Source organism: Armigeres subalbatus, chromosome 1 (genome assembly GCF_024139115.2).
Source record: "Armigeres subalbatus isolate Guangzhou_Male chromosome 1, GZ_Asu_2, whole genome shotgun sequence".
Lineage (NCBI taxonomy): Eukaryota > Metazoa > Arthropoda > Insecta > Diptera > Culicidae > Armigeres > Armigeres subalbatus.
The window spans coordinates 246356686-246379071 of NC_085139.1; the positions used below are offsets into that span (position 1 = coordinate 246356686).

Genomic DNA, 22386 nt, shown 5'->3' on the forward strand with positions numbered 1-22386 from the left:
GTTTCAGATAAACATTCATATCGGCTCGGCTAAATGGAATTTCTCTAGATCAGTGTTGGTAAAATCACTCATAAATCTCAATCAACGAGCGCTCCCGTGCGATCGAAATCGTCTGCGATTTTAAAGGAATGCATCACGCTTGAATTTTTCATGCTAAAACGCATCATTTCACTCATTTGCCAAAAAATCATTTTGGTTTAAAAACGCATTTGAAATCAATTTGCGGGAAATTTTTCGCTTATACATAAAAGGGTGTCTAATATTTTATACGACAAATGTCAATTCACTGTTTTTAACGAAGGAGAACAAAAGAAAACCTACGATGATTCAAATGGATGATTCAACTCATCCATGAGTTTTTAGATGCTGAGTTGGGTGCGTTTCAACTCAAGCTTGATTTGAATCATCCATGAGTTTTGAGATTTTGAGTTTTTACCTACACTGCTCTAGATGACTTTTGGCGTAAAGGCCAGTACTTAAAAAGTAGAAGTTACGTAGTTTTGTTTAATTGTCATTTGTCTAGGCCATTTAACAAAACGAGTGACCAGTTATGACCATATGATCCGTTCAGTAATTATAGTATGCCAAATGACATTTTCGGCCAAACGGCATTTTTGACCTAATGACTTCTTCGGCCAAGCGATCGATTCGACCAGACGACCTGTTAGGGGCGATTCAAATATGACGTCCACTACTTTTTGAGTTTTCTAGACCTACCTACCCCCTCCATCTGTCACGCTTTTTTGTATATCTAGTATATGTACTGTCTCAAAATCTTGGACCCCCTGCCCCCAAAAAACCTGTAACATCATTGTTGAATGACCCCTTAGGGCAATCGGCTTTTTCGGCAAATTACCAGTTCGGCCGACTGTCGCTTTCGGCCAATGGAATTTCCCAAGAATTTCTTATGGACAATGCAAAGAATTTCTGGTAGTAATCCAAATAAATTCCTTAAAAATTCCGAGCCTTTTTCCGATAAAAACCAAAGATGTTTTTGTTGAAATCTACATTTTGAAAAATTTTCCGCTGATATTTTGAAGAAGCTTTCGTCGCGAGAATTCCAAAGGGGGGCATATTCCGAAGAATTGTCTGCTTTAACTTTGGCTCTAGTCTAGTCGTCTTAAACAATCTAGATTGAGAAATTCAACGTAGAAGCATCCCTTCTACCAGTCACAAGCTCCTACAATTATGAAAGATTTTCTGTGTAAATTTTGAAGAATATTTTCCCGTGGAAATTTAAAATAACTTCCCGTGAAAATTCTGAAGAGATTCTTATCGAAAATCCGAAGAATTTCCCGCTGAAATTCCAAACATTTTTCTTTGGTGCTCCCCTTGGTAATTTAAAAGAATTCTCAAAACATCAAAGTAGTTCCTGTGGAAAATAATTTTCAAATGCATATTCTGGAAAAACTGGGGAAGTTGATCCAATTTTTCCGGCGAAATTCAAAATATTCTTGAAAATAACCAAAATAGGCGGTAGCCGAATGACACTTTTGGCCCAATGTCATTTTGGCCAAAGGGAATTTTCAAGAAAATCATTGGATCTCCACAAAAAAATTTCTGGAGTTTCAACGTGATGCGATCAATCAGAAAATTCTACGGAAATTCTACTGAATCTCCGGAATTTCCACTGAAAATTCTGTGGAATTCTTTAAATTTGAATCGGCGTGAAAAATAAAAGACCAGCGGCGTAGCAAATTTTAAAACGGCGGCGCGCCGATGGAAAATTGCTGGCGGCGGCGGCGTGCCTAAAAGAGTCGTCGACCTCTACTTGCGTTGTCCTCTCTTGAGCCACTTCCTATCATGTACTTCGTCTTTGACGTGTTGATAATTAGTCCAATCCGTTTAGCTTCGCTTTTCAGTCTGATGCAGGCATCCTTCATCCTCTCAAAGTTACGTGCCATAAAATCAATGTCGTCGGCGAACCGTATCAGTTTATCCGGTAATGTTGAAACCAACGGGGTTCACATTAAAATGTGGTCAAAAACTGCCAGATTGACGGAATCCACGTTATTTTATCGGAAATTCCATTCCCTTGACTCCCACAATTCCTTTAGAAATTTCTTAAGGAATTTCCTAACTAATTTGTAAAGGAATTACTAAAAGAACTCCTGCAGCATTTTCCAACATTCTTGAATTTCTCTTCGGAATTTCCTCCAGTGATTCTTCCGGAAAATCCGGAAATTTCTTCAAAAATGTCTCCAGAATTTTCTTCGAATTTTTTTAGCGATTTTCTGTGGAAATTCTTGAAGAAGTTCTTCCAGAAATTGCTTTGTGAATCCATTTTTAAATTTGGTCGCAATTACTCCTAAAATTTCTTAATGCATTCTATTGAAAAATGCTTTAAGAATTCCTTCGAACTTTTTAAAGATTCGCAATTCGCACAAATTCGTAGGTGGCACTAGCCTGGACTATTGTATGAGAATAGTATCACTTTCATCCGTTACCACAGATATTAATTTGGGACTAATCACTATCTCTTAGATGGAAGCAATGCACTCTCCAATAATCGAGATCTGTTCTGGCCACGTCCTTACGAATGGTGAGGAATGGGAAGGACGGTTAGTTAAACACCTACTTGAGAAAGATGGGAGAACTCTACGACCTGTCACAGGTGCCACGGGAGGTTCTGGAGTTGTTATTGTGGAAGGTTATAACAGTAATAATCGTTTTGGTAGAACGTGAAACACAGATAGAAATACAAATTATTAAAGTCTAATATCCATAAATTAAAAAAAAATCGAGATTCATAAATTTTGAATTTTAAAATTCAAACCCTCAAAGTTTTGATTTTGGTTTTTTATTTACATCTCTTTATTTTTCATTTGTTTTTTTTTTTAATTTTAAATTTTTTAAAACATTTATTTAAAATTTTTAAACATCTAAATTTTTAATTTTGAAGTTTTTATTTTTATTTTTTATTTAATTATTATATAAGCTGCTATGTGCATATTTTTCGTGTTCTCAATAACATTATTAACTAATTTTGGTCCGTTAACAATCTAAATTCAAAGATTGAATATCATTTTCAGAGATGTAAGCAAACATACATAGATAGATATGGTAAAATAGACTTCTCCGCTTGAAAAATAATGGAAGGAGGAAAAAAACGATATTCAATTGTCAATGCAGGCATAATAAGACCATACATGTTCTACGAATTCGTGAGTTTTATTTGGAGGAAAAATTTAAAACACTGCCTTGTTAGTCAGCAGATTACCTTCACCATTCCGCTCAATTGAAAATGATGCTGGACATAAAATAAAATGAAATTGTTGTTCACCCCACGATGATGTGCGGCAAAACAAGAAGTTGTTAAATAACCGCGTATAACTTGATTTGAGTGACTGCTCGTTTGACGTCATCCTATAGGTATAATGAAGAGCAGCGGCAGCGCACTTCGCTTCACCACAACAAATTCGACCTTGCTTCAGTAAATTCCGCTCCCGGAAACACACCGACGGAATGCCAAATTCCAAACGTGCGTGCAATACTTACTTCCCGGACAGCACCAGCGACAGGCTGTCCACCTTGGTGACCTTCTCCTGGGCGTAGATCTCCTGGTACTTGAGCGACCGGACCAGCTTCATGCAGTTTAGCACCTTCTTGAACTGGTGCCGCGACACGCGGAGGGGTTTGAACAGCGCCACATAGACCTGGTTTTGGAGGGAGAGAAGAAGAAGAAGAAAGGATTCTCAGTTAGTCAGTCAGCCAGTCAGTCGCAACCGCATGCATCAGTTGGTGGGTTGTTGTACAGCCAGACGACGGACGACGACTCGCTAATCGTTTGGCGTTGTTTCCAACCGCAAGGGAGCAGTAAAAATAAATACAAAAATGCACAGCGGCGGATACAATTCGCCAGCGACAGACGACGTGGGATCTTGTGACAAATGTCTTTTGCGCGCTTTGCGTATTTTCACACGTCGAGTGAAAGATTCCGTGGATCCACGGAGAATGCCGACCCAATTGTGTAACGATCGCGCAGATAAAGCGATAGAGGTTAGGAGGCTGATTTAATGACGTGCTATTTTTATGAGGTGTTGCATCGACAAGATTACATGCGCTTCCGATTATGTGACAAGTACGTTTCAGTAGGACGATTAAAATGAAGTGTAAATAAATTAATGGGCAATTCCAGTCTTCACTGGATCTTTGGAAGTGATAATGATCGCACTATGCTGGAACAAGGTCAATTGGCAGGAAAAGGTACACGCCCGTTTGATTCTACTCACAGGCTGAGTAGAATTGTAATACTGTCTCTTTTTTTCCACGGAGCTTTTACTCATTTTTGTGAAGAATTCACAATTAAACTGAGTAGAAAGTCATATCAAAATTTACATTCACATATGTTATGGAATACTTAATTAATATAACACAATTTATTATAAACTGGTAGCAGGAAAAACAAAACTATCGCACTTGTATACAAGTTGGAAATAAAATGATTCGGATAGGCGGCCCCCACCGAAGAGGTTTGATAAAACGCTTTGTTCTCGCTCATTTTATGTTGGGGATCATATTTTTTACGCACATCTGTGTAAAACAAGTTGAAAGGCATAATCAGAACCGGTGCTCCCCACAGTTGGGGCTTATTAAAAGAAATTTATCATGGGTTGTAGCCACCCGAATCAGTTCATTATCGTAACAGCTACCGAAAAACGTCTCTCACGGCGTGCTACATATCGAGAGTGTATACAGACATGATAAGTGAGAGATTTACTCATTCTCCTTTGGATTCAAACCCTGGTTATGAATATTACAATGTGATAACATTGTGTTCAGTTTTTGTTAGGCTCTTCTAGTCAGGAACGTAATGCAAAACTAAGTTCTTGAGTGCTGTCAAAGCTCATTAATACTCGACATTATCTTGTAACTTTTTAATTTGAGTCGCGGACTGTATTATGTTATTGAATTAAAACAATTGAAACTCTATTGCACTACGATTCAAAGAAAAAATTCTCAAGATCTCTGAAAATTCCGAATGGAATCCTCCAGGAGTTCAGAAAGGGGATCCTCCCGAAATTCCGCAAGGAATCCTCTCGAGATGCCGAAAGGAACCCTCTCGAGGTTCCGAACGGAATTCTCCCAGAATTTCGAGTGAATCCTCACGAGATTCCTAAAAGAATTCTTCCTGGAATCCCGAGGGGATTTTCTTCGGAATCCAGGGAGGATTCCTTTCGGAATCCGGGAAGGGTTCCTTTTGGAAACCGGGAAGAGCTCCTTTCAGAATCCCGGAACAATTCCCTTTGAAATACTGGAAGGATTCCCTTCGGAATCCCGAGAGGATTCCCTTCGGAATCCCGAGAGGATTCCCTTCGGAATCCCGAGAGGATTCCCTTCGGAATCCCGAGAAGATTCCCTTCGGAATCCCGAGAGGATTCCCTTCGGAATCCCGAGAGGATTCCCTTTGGAAACCCGAGAGGATTCCTTTCTGAATCCTGAGATAATTTCTTTCGGAATCCCGAGAGAATTCTTTTCGGATTTCCGAGAGGAATCCCTGCGGAGTCCAGGAAAAATTCTTTTAGGAATCTCGTGAGGATTCACTCGAAATTCTGGGAGAATTCCGTTCGGAACCTCGAGAGGGTTCCTTTCGGCATCTCGAGAGGATTCCTTGCGGAATTTCGGGAGGATCCCCTTTCTGAACTCCTGGAGGATTCCATTCGGAATTTTCAGAGATCTTGAGAATTTTTTCTCTGAATCGTAGTGCAATAGAGTTTCAATTGTTTTAATTCAATAACATAATACAGTCCGCGACTCAAATTAAAAAGTTACAAGATAATGTCGAGTATTAATGAGCTTTGACAGCACTCAAGAACTTAGTTTTGCATTACGTTCCTGACTAGAAGAGCCTAACAAAAACTGAACACAATTTTATCACATTGTAATATTCCGACGGGAATCCTTTCGGGATTCCGACGGGAATCCTTTCGGGATTCCGACGGGAATCCTTTCGGGATTCCGACGGGAATCCTTTCGGGATTCCGACGGGAATCCTTTCGGGCTGCCGACGGGAATCCTGTCGCCATTCCGACAGGAATCCTTTCCTGATTCCGACAGAAATCCTCTCTGGATTCCGACGGGAATCCTTTCGGGATTCCGACGGGAATCCTTTCGGGATTCCGACGGGAATCCTTTCGGGATTCCGACGGAATCCTTTCGATTCCGACGGAATCCTTTCGGGATTCCGACGGGAATCCTTTCGGGATTCCGACGGAATCCTTTCGATTCCGACGGAATCCTTTCGGGATTCCGACGGGAATCCTTTCGATTCCGACGGAATCCTTTCGATTCCGACGGAATCCTTTCAGGATTCCGACGGGAATCCTTTCGATTCCGACGGAATCCTTTCGGGATTCCGACGGAATCCTTTCGGGATTCCGACGGGAATCCTTTCGATTCCGACGGAATCCTTTCGGGATTCCGACGGAATCCTTTCGATTCCGACGGAATCCTTTCGGGATTCCGACGGGAATCCTTTCGGGATTCCGACGGAATCCTTTCGGGATTCCGACGGAATCCTTTCGATTCCGACGGGAATCCTTTCGGGATTCCGACGGGAATCCTTTCGATTCCGACGGAATCCTTTCGGGATTCCGACGGGAATCCTTTCGGGATTCCGACGGAATCCTTTCGGGATTCCGACGGGAATCCTTTCGATTCCGACGGGAATCCTTTCGGGATTCCGACGGAATCCTTTCGGGATTCCGACGGGAATCCTTTCGGGATTCCGACGGAATCCTTTCGATTCCGACGGAATCCTTTCGATTCCGACGGGAATCCTTTCGGGATTCCGACGGGAATCCTTTCGGGATTCCGACGGGAATCCTTTCCGGGATTCCGACGGAATCCTTTCGATTCCGACGGAATCCTTTCGGGATTCCGACGGGAATCCTTTCGGGATTCCGACGGAATCCTTTCGGGATTCCGACGGGAATCCTTTCGGGATTCCGACGGAATCCTTTCGGGATTCCGACGGGAATCCTTTCGATTCCGACGGAATCCTTTCGGGATTCCGACGGGAATCCTTTCGATTCCGACGGGAATCCTTTCGATTCCGACGGGAATCCTTTCGATTCCGACGGAATCCTTTCGGGATTCCGACGGGAATCCTTTCGGGATTCCGACGGGAATCCTTTCGGGGTTCCGACGGAATCCTTTCGATTCCGACGGGAATCCTTTCGGGATTCCGACGGGAATCCTTTCGGGATTCCGACGGGAATCCTTTCGATGTTCCAACGGGAATACTTTCGGGATTCCGACGGAATCCTGTCAGGATTCCGACGGAATCCTGTCGGATTCCTAGGGAATCCTGTCGGGATTCCGACGGGAATCCTGTCGGGATTCCGACGGGAATCCTGTCGGGATTCCGACGGGAATCCTGTCGGGATTCCGACGGGAATCCTGTCGGGATTCCGACGGGAATCCTGTCGGGATTCCGACGGGAATCCTGTCGGGATTCCGACGGGAATCCTGTCGGGATTCCGACGGGAATCCTTTCGGGATTCCGACGGGAATCCTTTCGGGATTCCGACGGGAATCCTTTCGGGAATCTTTTCGGGATTCCGACGGGAATCCTTTCGGGATTTCGACGGGAATCCTTTCGGGATTCTCAAACTTTTTATCACCTCATGTGGGGTCATTCAAAATTGATGTTATAGATTTTAGGGGGGAATAAGATTTTGTTACAGTACATGTACATGTACAAAAAAGCAAGATAGATGATGAGGGGAAGCTATCTTAGTGGTAATGTGATAAATACGGTCCAACCAATTTCGATGAGAATCTCTTAGTGATTCCGACGGGAATGTTCCAGTGATTTCGACGGGAATCTTCCAAGCATATCGAAAGGAACCTCCAGGGATTCTGAAGGCAATCCACCAGTGATTTCGACAGGAATGTTCCAGGGATTCCAATGAGAATCTTATGAATATCTTCCATCTTCTAGAAATTTAAACTTCCAGGAATATTCCAGGTATTTGAACGGGAATGTTCCAGTGAATCTAACGGAAATGTTTCAGGGATTCTGTCAGAAATTCTCCAGGAATTCAAATTTGAATGTTCAGGGATTTCGTAGGCAATGTTCTAGTGATGTAGAAGCAAATAGTTGATGGATCCCGAGGCAATCTGTCGAGGGATTCCGAAGCAATTCGTTGAGGGATTTCAAAGCAAATTTTTAGAGGGATTCCGATCGTCGAGGGATTCCTTAGCAAATCAATCAGGGACTTCGAGGCAAAACGTTGAGAGACTCCGAAATAAATATTCAAGGGATTGGAAGCTAATTTTCAAGGAATTCCGAAGCAAATGTCCGAAAGTTTTCGAAACGAATCTTCGAACGACTCCGAAGGAATTCCGAAACAAATTAACGAGAGATTCTGAAGCAAATCCTCCATGGATTATGAAAAGTATCCCCCACATATTTCCAAAGGTATCCCTTAACGATACCGATAGGACCCAGTGTGATTTCTTCTGGATTCTGGTTGGAATGCTACGATGATTCTGAAAGGAATTCTTTATAGATTTTAATAATAATTTTTCTCGGATGCTGATTGGATCTGTGGAAATTATCATGCTGCTAGGCAAGCGGAAGTCTGCTGGAAAACTGTCACTCTAGCCCGTGATGGTTGACCACATGCCTTTGACTGCTGCCAAAGTATCACGTTTGCTTTGATTGATATTTGCGTGGCTCTACGTTGCTGTTCATATCAAGCTTACTATGTTGCCTTCAAATCAATTAGATATTGCCTTTTCATAATTAACAACAAGTGCAATTTCAGTGCCACGCAGAAACCTTTTTTCGGAAATGAAAAAAAGCTCATTTGTCTTCCACTCTTTTCATTTTGATAGGCTGAATACAGAAGATAACTCTTTTGTCTTCAAACTAATTAGTTATGATATGTGTTGAAAATTTATATCACTGCTAACTTTTCTGCTAAGTAACTTTTCAAATCCCAAGTAATCCCAGCTATTTTTTTTCTGGGAAGGGCTAAGCCCCTCCTTCCCCATTCGGCAATTTAATCATTTGGCAAGTGTCGTTCGGCTGAATTTGCCAAAAAATCCATTTAGCTGAATAGGTTATTTGGCAGAAAATGCCGGTTGGCTGAAACGTTTGATGTTGAAACGTTAAATGTTGATGCTTGTTCAATCCATGCACGTGTGTTTCTGGTCAAATCTTTGTTCAAAGCTTGTCTTATCATGAAATCATCAGTTGTACCATTTTTACTCGAACAAAGCAAGCTTTTGATGAAAAGAGCGTTAGATTTAGATTCGACATCTGTTAATGAGAGACCACCTTTGACTACTGGAGCGTACAGCTCCACCTTATAGAAAAATCCTTTCCATATAAAATTTCCACACTTTTTTCTAAGTATAGCGATGTGTTTGTTATCAAGCGGTATAATTTGTGCTACATACCACAATTTTGAATGCACATAAGTATTTAGAATCCATATTTTTAGAACGATGTTAAGTTTTCTGCTGAATTGTAGTGCTAAGCTATAAGTAATGTTTTGTATCAAGTCTTCGTAATTCAAATCTACCATATCTGCAAATCTTTCTGAGAATTTCATGTTTTCATCTTCATGTTTTTTGCTTCAGTTATCAACTGCGGACCAAGAAGGCGATTGTTATGTCTCAAATATTTTAATTTTTGGAAATTTATTTTGATTCTGGAGAATATACTGAAGTAATTTATCAATTCCAATGCAACACTAAAGTCCGCATCATTTCTTATAAAAATATTCAAATCATCAGCATATGCAATAATTCTTATGAAAATATCATTGACTAATACACCTCTAATGTTTTTATCTATCATTCTAAGCAAAGGTTCGATATACAAAGCGAACAGAGCCATACTCAATGGGCATCCATGCCTCACAGAGCATTCAACTGGAAACGAGCTTGTTAAAAACCATTGAATAATACTTTTGAGGTTGCATCTGTACAACTTTTGAAGGCAGTTTATAAATATTTCAGGAAACTCAAATTTCTTCAAAATCGCCCAGAGAAAATTGTGGTCAACGCGATCGAAAGCTTTTTCTAAGTCAAACGACAGTATAACACCTTTAAAGTTTCTACATTTGTTTGCTTTAATAATGATGTTTCTAAGCAGTGTAAGATTGTTGACAGAAGAGCTATTTTCAATGCTTGCAGCTTGTCCAGGTCCCAATAATTTATCCATTATAGGTTTCATTCTGTTACATAGAATCTTTGTAAAAAATTTATAGTCACTGTTAAGCATACTTATAGGTCGTTTGTTATCTAGACTAAAACTATCGCCTTTTTTTCGGAATTAGTGCTATTATACCAGAAGAGAACAGACCGGGAGCGTATTCGCCTTCGACATAATAAGCGTTGAATAATGCCACCATTTCATTTTTAAGCAAGTCAAAAAACGTTACGTAAAATCCGTAATTAACACCATCCGGACCCGGAGAACTATTTTTGGAAGCCTCTTTAATCGCTTGTTCAATTTCCCCAATCTCAATCGGTTTAGCCAATTGTTGCTTGTCAATTTCCATCAGATGTTTATCAAGAGGGTCTAGAACGTAATTGAAATCACCTGGACAAGAATCGTTGTTGTTTTTAAATTTGTCTTTGAAGTGATTGAATATTTCATTTTTCAAACGCGAGGGATCAGACGTGATTCCGTCGGTCAACTTCAATTTTAGCATTTTTGAGTAAGATGGACGATTAATGAAAGAAGTAACATGAAAGAATGAAAGCTTTTCGTCGGAATGCAAGGAATGTGATTTCAACTTATTTTTTAATCTATTAAGCCGTTTCTGCTCCAAAATCATTAAATTTGGATTTTGCCAAATTCAGTTCATCAGTTACATTGATATTCAACGATTGGAACTTGACTGCATCACAAAAACATTTATAGTAGAAACTTTTTTCTCGTGTTTTCTGTTGATTCAAATGAAAAGATTCTGTTTTAAAAAATCTCCTAATTCCGTTTTTCAGATCATTGTTCCACCAGAAACTGATGTTTTGAAATGAGTGTCTATTTTTTAACTGGATGTACACCGATTTGAATTTATCCTGAATTTCCCTGTTATAAATTAAACTGGAGTTTAGTTTCCAGTATCCTCTCCCGTATAAACTTATTTGTTCACCCCTTTTTACCTCCACGGTCATAACCACACTATGGTGGTCAGAAAAAGGAACAGCGATAATTTCGACTTTCTTTACCTGTTCAATGAAAGCTTTCGACCCGTAAATTCTATCAAGTCTTGATTTCGAATCACCTCTCACAAAAGTAAAACATCGATTCGAGTTTTTCGAAAGCGCTACATCCGATAGCTCAAGTCAATATATCAATATATCAAGTCAATATATTTTTAGTTGTTTCTGTTGTATCTTGTCTATCAAGTATACAGTTGAATTCCCCAAGAAAAACATTCTCTCTGAACTAACCAATGTGTATCATCATATTCTCAGTGAACAGAATGTCTCTTTCTCGTTTATACTTCGAGCCAGAATGCGCATAGACGTTAACAAAGTTCACTCCCTCAATAACAACCGATGTCATCTGACCGTTAGTGTTCAATACCAGGGGTGACATTGCGCATCTCGAATCGAATCACTCGATTCGTACGTTTTTGCATTCGTTTCAAAAAAATTGCGGCATTATGTATTTCGTTCGACTTTATTCAGTCGCAGTACAAGATTTCGAATGGTGCTGTACTAGCTCAATCGAGTATGTTCTGTCAAACGAAATGTAAACAGAGAGAATAAGAGATAGCTGTCTCCGTGTTTAGTATGCCGCCCGCTGGAGACAATGAGAATAGATAGGTGAGGAAGAAGACCAAATGCAAGTGTATTAGTGGATGATGGAAAATGTAAACAGCAAATGGTGACGTACATATTTGCACGGCTTCTTATGGGAGCTCGTTCGAATGTAGTAGTGAAAGATGTTTCGCCATACACGAAAGGCACGCACACAATATATGGATTTCCATACCTTAGTATTTATTTACATTGCGCTGGAGAGACAACCTTCAGCGCATGGCGAATGTGAGTAAACAGAGAAAATAAGAGTAATTTCATCTGCGTGTAGCATGTTGCCTGTTGGAAAGGCATCCTTCATGGCATGAATTGGCAGTTAATTTATAAACAAGCAAATCGTGCTCAATGACTATAAAAGCAATATTATTTATTGAGCAGTTGAAACCGATTAAAACATTATGCCGATACGACATGTTTTACAAATTGAGATATAATTACGACACAAATTACAGTGAACGTTCGCTAATTGGGGTTTTTCTAGTTGGGGCGCTTTTTAGTTGGGGGTTCGCTAATTGGGGCGAAACCCAATTAAAAAGCAGCTAAACGTCAGAATGTGATGTCAAAAACGCGTTGACGTTTTGTTTCCGTGTTTGGCGGGATCGATATTTTCTGGCGCGTAAAATTTTCCTTTGTTCAATGCAAAAAGTAAACAACATTGACGCTTGTCAAACCGCCCCAATTAGCGAACGGCATTCGCTAGTTGGGGTGAGGTCGTGCCCCAATTAGCGAACGATCACTGTATAAGTTATAATAAATTATAAGCAATTCGGCCGTACGAAAACCATTTTGTTTTTGTTAAATGTCTTGGCTGTGCATGGCTTTTCTAAAGTATTTGTTTAGTTTGATTGCTCTAATTGTAATCGAGTGTCGGTCTTCCACCGTCATTAGTCGTCTGAGTACACGCGACCGCATGTGTAGAGCAATCAAACTCATCAAATGCTTTAGCATTTATTATATTTATTCGAGTTTATGCCACATATGCAATTTTCAGCTAAATAATTTAAAGCTAAAAAAGGATTCGATAATAAATTACTTTGATGTTTCCATGTGTTTTAGTTAGATGCACTTCGGTCATCTCTTGCGCGTTTTTTTTATTTAACTCAACTATTTTTACGTACACCGAGAAAATTCTTTATATTGAATATATTTGTCGCACACATAAATTTTTGCAATTTGGCGACCCAAATATATGCAATTTGTACCCACACATAAATTCAATAACTGCATATTAGAGACCACACATACATTTTATTTGATTATAGATTATATTTGTACTTCGCGTGGAGAGTGGTCATGTGTACACTAATTAGAATCATGAATTAAATTAATGGATTTTGCCAATAAAAATGTGTGGAATTTTTGCAGTGTAGATTTTGGAATATATACGTTTTTACGCAGATTTTCCCCATAGATTTTTCACGCGGTTTATCGAACTTGTCAAGAAATACGTGAAAACTGCAAAAAAAAAAACGATTTAAGTTGAAGTCGTTTTTACGAGGATTTCGGGATAATTAGAGATTGCATATTGTCTGGAAACTATAAAAGTAGGTATACTAATGACATTCTTTCCTTCAAGATACAATAATGAAACATTTATACTCTTCCCGTAGAGAAATGATAACAAATATAATGAAAAACTTTCAGCAAGAAATGACTCTCGAACAACATTCGAAAGCTATAAAGGTGACGAGTGATTTTCATTCGACTTGAGTCGTTTTTCAGTGTGCTATCGAGTCTCCATAATGCCAAAACATCTCGTTATTCTTGTACCTCCTCGAGCATACTCGAACGATGAGTCGTTTTCGAGATCGAATCGAAAGCCGTAATGCCAAACATGTTCGACTCGATAGAATTACGTTCGAATCGAGATGCACAATGCCACCCCAGATTTGAGTATTCGATATTAGTGCGTACTAAAACACCCATCCCCTTCCCGGCATCACTAATGTTCACTATTGATGTGTGTGTCGGCAAGAAAGAGAAGTTCTCAAACGCAACTTCTTGCATGAAGATAACATCAAGATCGTTATTCCACACAAAGTCCTTCAGCAAATTCTGCTTAATGCAACATCTAATAGAGTTCGGATTGATCGTAGCAATTTTTCGAATATATGACATCAGATTCACGTCAGAGGGCCACTTGTACACTCTCACGATGAGTTCCCCGTAAGCTACCACGAGAGACTCCCCTAGAACAACTTCTACTTACACTATCACCGGATGAATTTTCAATGTGCGGTTTCTTTTTCTTTCCTCGTCCTCTACCTTTTTCCTTCTCTTTGTCAGAACTATCGTTTTCCGATGTAGAAACCGATGCTGGTGGTCGTTTCAAATTGTTCTCCTCCTTGCTCGCACGTGATGTATCATCCGTCTCCATCGAACTGTTAGTAGTGTGTGTTACTTGCACATCAAGCTCATTCCGTTTCACCGCGACATCGCTGTTTGCCCCAAAGTTAACCACACTTTCTGGATGAGAACTCCCTTTGCCCGTTGCCACCTCCTGACTGATTGATTGTTGTTCTGATTCTCCTTGGCTTAAGGTCTTAGAGCTTGATTGCTGCGAAACTTTGAACACCGTCATGGACGATTCAGGTACGTTTTCGTTTCCATTGTGGCTCGTAGCGATCCGTATATTCGCCGCCACCTGACAGTACAACCGATTGCCTGTCATCACAGAGACCGCTTGACCTTTCATATCCGCTAGCTTGGGAATTATTGTGTCCCTCTGCCTTGCAAAAAAGCACTTGTTTTTCAACCCTGCATAATAGCATCGCGCTCTGAAATGCCCAATGTACAAGTTTGCTGGAATTTCCTTGTCAATTTCAATGTGGATTCCTCGAACGCCACTGAAAACCTGATATCCATACTCCATAGGATACCTCTCACGCACGTGTTGCCGTATCCTGCCGAACTGTCCAAGCGCAGCCGAAATGTCCTTGTTTTCTGTTTCCGGTGGCAGATTAAAAATCCTAACTTAGGTATTTGAGTTGCCTGCTTGCCATCTCGAGGTGAATCCGGATTTATTCTCCATCAGCGTGTTCAAACCAATATTGTTCCTCCATTGTTGCAGTGAAACGGTTGAAACTGTTATCGTCCAGGAATTTGACATAAAACCGCTGATCGTTTTCATCTTTGTATACGAATGAACATCGGTAGCAGGAACTTTCAACACGCACATCATGAACCGTAAAACATCCAGATGTAGAGGAATCTTTGCAGATTGAGCAAAAGCCAGTTTCAAAGTGTTCTTTCTGGTTTCCATGTTAGATCAATTTGATGAACAGATTACGCAAAACAAAAAAAAATCACACCAAGTGTGAGCAACCGTTTATCACTTGGTAATCACTCTCGAGTACGTGTTCACTCTTCGGCGTCCGAGTATAAACTGCTGTTTGTCGCTTTCCGAAAAATGTTAGTGTCGGTCAAACCGTTTTCGACCTAATACCGTTTCGGACAAACGTTTAATGCGGCCTAATGGAATTTGGCTAGATGACTTTCGGCCTAACCTGTTATTATTGACTTTCAGCCAAACGACAGGTAGGGCCATTTGGCCGAAAGGCGTTAGGCCAAATCCCATCTGGTCGACAATTTTATCTAGCTGAAATGGACATACGGCCGAAACTGTTGTTCGACTGACTGGCCATTTGACCGCAAAAGTCGTTTGGTCTAAAAGTTGTTTTGTCGAAATGGTCGTTTGTTGACCAAATGAAAATGTTATTTGGCCAAACGGGTGGATATTTTTGATCATATTACCCGATCAGTAATCAACATTTGGCCGTTGGACCAAATGACGTTTTCGACCAAATGGCCTTTTCTGTCAAACAACCATTTCGGCTGAACGACATTTTCGGCCTTATATTCTATTCGGCCAAACGATCATTTCAGCCAAACGACGTGTTAGAGAAAAGTGCTTTTTCGGCCAAATTACCAATTCGGCTGTATGTCGCTTTGGACAAATAAAATGTTTGGCCAAACTGTTTGCCGTGGTATAACCCCTTTTGTCCAAACGTTCATTTCGGTCAAATACAATTCGGCTTGATGATTTTCTACTTATTTGATTTTCGGACAAATGACCCTTCCTCTTTTGTCCTTTCCTACCATTGAACTTCCGAAGAATTTCTTATAGACAAAAAACTCCCTGTAAAAATCCAAAGAAATTCCTTCAAAAATCTAAATTTTTCGTTAAAATACCGAACGGTTTCCCGTATAAAAATTATAAAATCCGGGTTTAATCCCCGGAAATAGGCAGTTAACTTTGAATGAACTTAAAAATCACGTAAAGTTCTAAATAATTTTGGTTAAAATTTCGTAATATTCACCGAAATTCCGAAGAATTTCCCATAGAAAATTTTAAAAATCTCATGCAAAGTCCAATGAATTTCCTATGAAAATTTCGAACAATTTGCTGTTGTTGCTGTTTTTGTTGTCATTTTAGGACGGAATACATGGAATGCATGCGACGGAAGCATTTTTTCATCAAAATAGATGGTGAAAACTATCGAATATATATCCAAGATAAGCGAAATGAGTATTGGAATAATTCTGGGAAAATTAATAGTGTTGGAACGCGCTTAGTTCCTCCACTATTCGATTTCTGAAATAGGGTAAATCGATTTTTGAATTATTTGCCATGAAATAAGTTGAACACCTCATCCAGAATATCCATCGTTTGGAGTAAAGCTTATCAGATTCTCAAATTCTTTTCCTGGAAGCACTCGGTATGATAAGGGTGGTAAAGCCGCGCCGCATTATGTCCAATTATTCATCATCATGCGTACTACAAATAAGTACATGGATTGATACTGTATCAAAGCTTTTTTTGTCTTTATTAGGGAAACTTTCAGCCCGAGGCTGGCTCGTCTCCGTGTATCAAAGTTCTATCCTATCTAGAAACGAATATTTGCACCGCGGAAACATGAAGCGAAATACCTGCTTAAGTGATTATCTTAAATATTACGTTATTCATCATCCATCAATTCGAACGATTAGTATCTATCAGCTTTCCTCTACCCACATAGCACCTATCACAGCTGGTTTGTGACGTCACATTACCTCTAATAGTATTATTATTTGTTATTTGAATTTGTTATATACCCACTTTGAAACGGTAGCTTTCCGTTCTTTCTACAATGGACCCGCTTATCACACCAATTTCACAACCAATCGTCAGCCACCTCGTCCATCAGTCGTACTCATCGTCGTCGTCGTCGTTGGTGCGATCGTCATCGCACTTATCGACCGACGCTTGTTTGCGTACGGGCTTAGTATCTTGGACGCAATGCACCACCTGTTGATGGAGGGCGCCGTCGCCGCTCAGCTCGGCTCTCAAGTATAGGCAAGTGCCGTTTACTCACCCAGTGAACCCCATCGAGTGGGCACGTTCGCCATTTATTTGCCTATGGGTTGCGATAGAGGAACGCGAGCGCACGGTGAGCTGTCCGTTTGATTTGCTGCCTCGCACCTATCGGTCCAATATCCAAATTTCGATCGATTATTTTAAAGCTTGTTTTGGTGGGGAGAACGCGTGGCAGTTCATGGCGGCGGGATAAACAAATGCCTACAAAAGGCCTCACTTTATTTCGCGTGCGATAACAATGTTGTTCTAATGACACACATTTGATAACAGAGGTTAAAGTTGCTTAAGATTATCTGCGTGGGGTTTATTTATGCAATAATGCTCTGATGGCCTCCCTCTCTAATAATGACCCTCCACGAAAAAACACCTTTCAGTAGTCTCAGCTTGAATGTTTTCTTTCTATTGAAAATAAACGAGAGATGCAATCGTAGTTGAGCTCATTATTTTACACATATGAACCCAATAAAAATATTAAATTCCAATCCATTAAATTTTAGTTTGCTTTATTTCCCTATACCAAACTCCCCTAATCTGGAGCAGACTGGAACAGAGATCAGCAAACTTTTTATATTCCTGCATTTGCTGTCGCCCACTGCTTCCATAATTCATCTCATCTTCCCTTAAAATTTGGAGATTGACTAGCGCTAGCATGTGACGTGAGTTGTGGATTCGTACAATTGACGTTTGGTCACTCCATCAATAATACGTTGTTGAAATCCGTTAACATCAGTCTCTTTTTAATCAATCAATCAATTATTATTCCTTGTTCCTGAGTTGGATGCGAGGTTATTAGCAAATTAAAATCCGACGCAATTTCATGACGTTGCTTTCATGTGCAAGAACTGCACTCGTAGAGGAAAACGAATTTTATGTCAAAAATCTTCGTAAAAAGTATCTTACGGCTAAATACAGCTATTATTCTCATAATAAACAACAGTGTTATTAGAAGTGTAATATTGTTTGACGTACACAGGTTGCAAGAAAGATGAAATTAATTCCCTCGACCCATCTGATGAGCATTTATCGCACCTGTTGACCAGTTCTGATAGCTACTCATTTGCGTCAACCCGGGTGCCCAATCCAGAAGAAGTGATGCAGATCCAAGACCAAAATCAATCAACTCGGTATCAAGCTGCCTTTTAATTAAAACTGCTTGAACAGGGTGGGTTCACATGAAATGGATCACTATCAGATGCCGGTGAGAAACCGGCGATGAAGCGAAAGAGCCGCATGCTTATGGCTCCTCCTCCGGTAAGGTTAGCACGTGTGTTGCCTTTAGCACATATGCCGTTTAACCATTATCAGCAAACGAAATTAACTTGCAATTCGTTTTCTTTATGTTTTGACAAGGCGGTGTGCGAAAGGTTGATTAATTTTGATTTGCTTCTCAATGTTTTTTCTTTGTTAAGGCGCTTATGAATACTCCTTATATAAGTATTAGAATTGAAAAAAGTAAGAAAACACAGAAGTCTAATCCTACTGTTCAATCAATTTCGAAAAGATAGTCAATTCGGTCACGTAACGTGACAATTTGAAGATGGATGTGTCAAATAAATCGTCACGGGTAGTCTAAATCTATTTTTATTTTTATAAAGAAATGATCATGAACGTAATTATATTTAGACAGACGGTTGACAAGAGTTATCATACATTTGAACTGGTGCAATCTCCGTAAACGTAAATCAATACAGCATTCGTATGTCACGTCTTGCTGCCTTTTGGAAGGCAATGTGGTTGGTAGGAGCTCTGCAAGGCAATCGTGAAAAAGAAATATATTTATCAGCTTTTTAGTGTAACCATTTCGTGCCACCAAAAACGAACAATTGTGGCGAGCTGGATATGTGAACAAAATGCCGATCAGTGCTTTGGTGAAAATAATTACTGATAGTGACTTAACTGCTACAGTTACAATCAAACGGAATGGGGAAATCTTTTACGTGCTGTATGGGCCATTTCGGATTTGATTAGTTAGTTAATACATAATTCAACCGCAATGAATCACCTGCTTTAAGCATGCTTTCAACTATAGTGGAAGGGTTGGCAATATGCCCCAGTTAAGCAAAATGTGCTTTAATTGCTTAGCTGTAATGATTTTTACGGGTATTTTTGCCGCATCCAACAGATAAACAATATAGCTAGCTGATTGCTCGCGCCGAATCGACTGCTCCGGAATAAATATAACAAACCTGCAGCAACCATAGTTACGACACTAGCAATACAAATTTCCATGGATACCGAAGATAAATAACGTGACCGACCACAAACAGCGACACTTAACAATTGCCAACTACGCCAACATTCTAGAATTAATTTATTAAGTATAAATAGCGCTAGGAAATTCCATTTTTATTCAGTACTAGCTTTATGTACCCGGCCTTGCTCGGAATTGCCAGTTTGGTTTGCAGTTTTCTTTTACAATCGGAAAATGATAAAACCAATTGATCTACAGGGTAGCTGTGTTTACTTATTCATACTTTATCATTTGATTAAAAGAAGGCTTTTGGAAACATTGACTGATTTTTAAGAAGGGATCGTGGGTTTCATTTCATTTCATTTATTTAGTTTACATCTAAACAGATAACACTGAATCAACAATTTGACGCCACAATACACGGTTCGAGGCCGCATCTCTCCATCCTCGGATACGCCCCACGCTCGCCAAGTCGTTCTGCACCTGGTCTGCCCATCTCGATCGCTGCGCTCCACGCCGTCTCGTACCTGCCGGATCGGAAGCGAACACAATCTTTGCAGGGTTGCTGTCCGGCATTCTTGCAACATGTCCTGCCCATCGTACCCTTCCGGCTTTAGCTACCTTCTGGATACTGGGTTCGCCGTAGAGTTGGGCGAGCTCATGGTTCAATCTTCGCCGCCACACACCGTCTTCTTGCACACCGCCAAAGATGGTCCTAAGCACCCGTCTCTCGAATACTCCGAGCGCTTGCAAGTCCTCCTCGAGCATTGTCCATGTTTCATGTCCGTAGAGGACAACCGGTCTTATAAGCGTCTTGTACATGACACATTTGGTGCGATGGCGAATCTTTTTCGACCGCAGTTTCTTCTGGAGCCCGTAGTAGGCCCGACTTCCACAGATGATGCGCCTTCGTATTTCACGACTAACGTTGTTGTCAGCCGTTAGCAAGGATCCGAGGTAGACGAATTCCTCGACAACCTCGAAGGTATCCCCGTCTATCGTAACACTGCTTCCCAGGCGGGCCCTGTCGCGCTCGGTTCCGCCCACAAGCATGTACTTTGTCTTTGACGTATTCACCACCAGTCCAACTTTTGTTGCTTCAGGTTTCAGGCGGGTGTACAGTTCTGCCACCTTTGCAAATGTTCGGCCGACAATGTCCATGTCATCCGCGAAGCAAATAAATTGACCGGATCTGTTGAAAATCGTACCCCGGCTGTTACACCCGGCTCTCCGCATGACACCTTCTAGTGCAATGTTGAACAACAGGCACGAAAGTCCATCACCTTGTCTTAGTCCCCGGCGCGATTCGAACGAACTGGAGTGTTCGCCCGAAATCTTCACACAGTTTTGCACACCATCCACCGTTGCTTTGATCAGTCTGGTAAGCTTCCCAGGGAAGCTGTTCTCGTCCATAATTTTCCATAGCTCTACGCGGTCTATACTGTCGTATGCCGCCTTGAAATCAACGAACAGATGGTGCGTTGGGACCTGGTATTCACGGCATTTTTGAAGGATTTGCCGTACAGTAAAGATCTGGTCCGTTGTCGAGCGGCCGTCAACGAAGCCGGCTTGATAACTTCCCACGAACTCGTTCACTAATGGTGACAGACGGCGGAAGATGATCTTGGATATCACTTTGTAGGCGGCATTAAGGATGGTGATCTCTCGAAAGTTCTCACACTCCAGCTTGTCGCCTTTCTTGTAGATGGGACATATAACCCCTTCCTTCCACTCCTTCGGTAGCTGTTCGGTTTCCCAGATTCTGACTACCAGTTTGTGCAGGCAAGTGGCTAGCTTTTCCGGGCCCATCTTGATGAGCTCAGCTCCGATACCATCCTTACCAGCTGCTTTATTGGTCTTCAGCTGTTGGATGACATCCTTAACTTCCTTCAAGGTGGGGGCTGGTTGGCTTCCATCGTCCGCTGAACTGACGTTGTCATCTCCTCCGCTGCCTTGACTTTCACTGCCTGTACTCTCAGCGCCATTCAGATGTTCCTCGTAGTGCTGCTTCCACCTTTCGATCACCACACGTTCGTCCGTCAAGATGCTCCCATCCTTATCCCGGCACATTTCGGCTCGCGGCACGAAGCCTTTGCGGGATGCGTTGAGCTTCTGATAGAACTTGCGTGTATCTTGAGAACGGCACAGCTGTTCCATCTCCTCGCACTCCGCTTCTTCCAGGATCGTGGGTTTGAAAGGTCTTATTCCGGGAAAACGTCTATTTCTAAAGAAGGAAAAACATTCATCGATGCCATATTCGGGCAACGCATATTTTTAAAGAAGGGATCACACTCACCATTGCCTTATTCCGGGCAAATGCCTACTTTTGAAGAAGCAATCACATCCACCATTCAGAAGGAAACACATTAATCATTGCTTTTCACTGGGCATACAATTATTCCGATGAACAACAATACCCAATCCCAATACCCCCCCCCCCTCATTCCAAAAGTCCCTTCCAGCCTCTCTATAGTAGTTTCCTTTGGGCAGGGATTACGTGCTTACGTGTTTGGTTTGAATTGACCTATGCGATAAAAGGTATACTAAACTGTTCGTTTAATGTATATACCCTTTATCTCATTTAGCTATGGCACTCATACCCAGTCTGACATAGTCTTCCTTAAACAGATAATATGGATTCCAAATTTGGTGGACATCGATAAATGGGTTCAGAAGTCATGCTGAATTGATCGATAACTAAACAATACCCCTTTCCCACACCCTCACCTTTTTTAAGATTACTTAACCACATCCACTAAAATCGCTTCCTTAGGACAGACAATATTTGATACAAATTTGGTTCAAATCGGTCATGAGGCTCAGGATTTACATTGAGTTGATCGATTGCTAAACAATACCCTCCCCATACCCTCCCTCTTTGTAAATAACACCCTCCTCCTGCACCCTCCCTCTTTCCAAAGAGCATGCCTAACCCCTATCGTCCCCTTCTTAAGATAAAGAATTTGTGTTCCAAATTTGGTCGAAATCGGCCAAGGGTTCAGAAATTAAACTGCGTTGATCGATAGTTAAGCAATACCCCTCCCCCATA

General features: G+C 40.9%; 1 protein-coding gene across 7 annotated transcripts in view; it reads right to left on the reverse strand.

Moving 5' to 3' along the window:
* LOC134206369 (uncharacterized) overlaps nucleotides 1–22386 on the reverse strand; it is a 446638-nt gene that overhangs the window by 34717 nt on the left and 389535 nt on the right. For all 7 annotated transcript variants that reach the window (XR_009978273.1, XR_009978269.1, XR_009978271.1 and 4 more), the window contains exon 3: nucleotides 3499–3656. Coding sequence is in view for 2 of the 7 variants with exons in the window: in XM_062682068.1 (XP_062538052.1) it covers nucleotides 3499–3656 (158 nt within the window). In the remaining 5 variants the exon portion in view is untranslated. The remainder of the gene's footprint in view (nucleotides 1–3498; nucleotides 3657–22386) is intronic.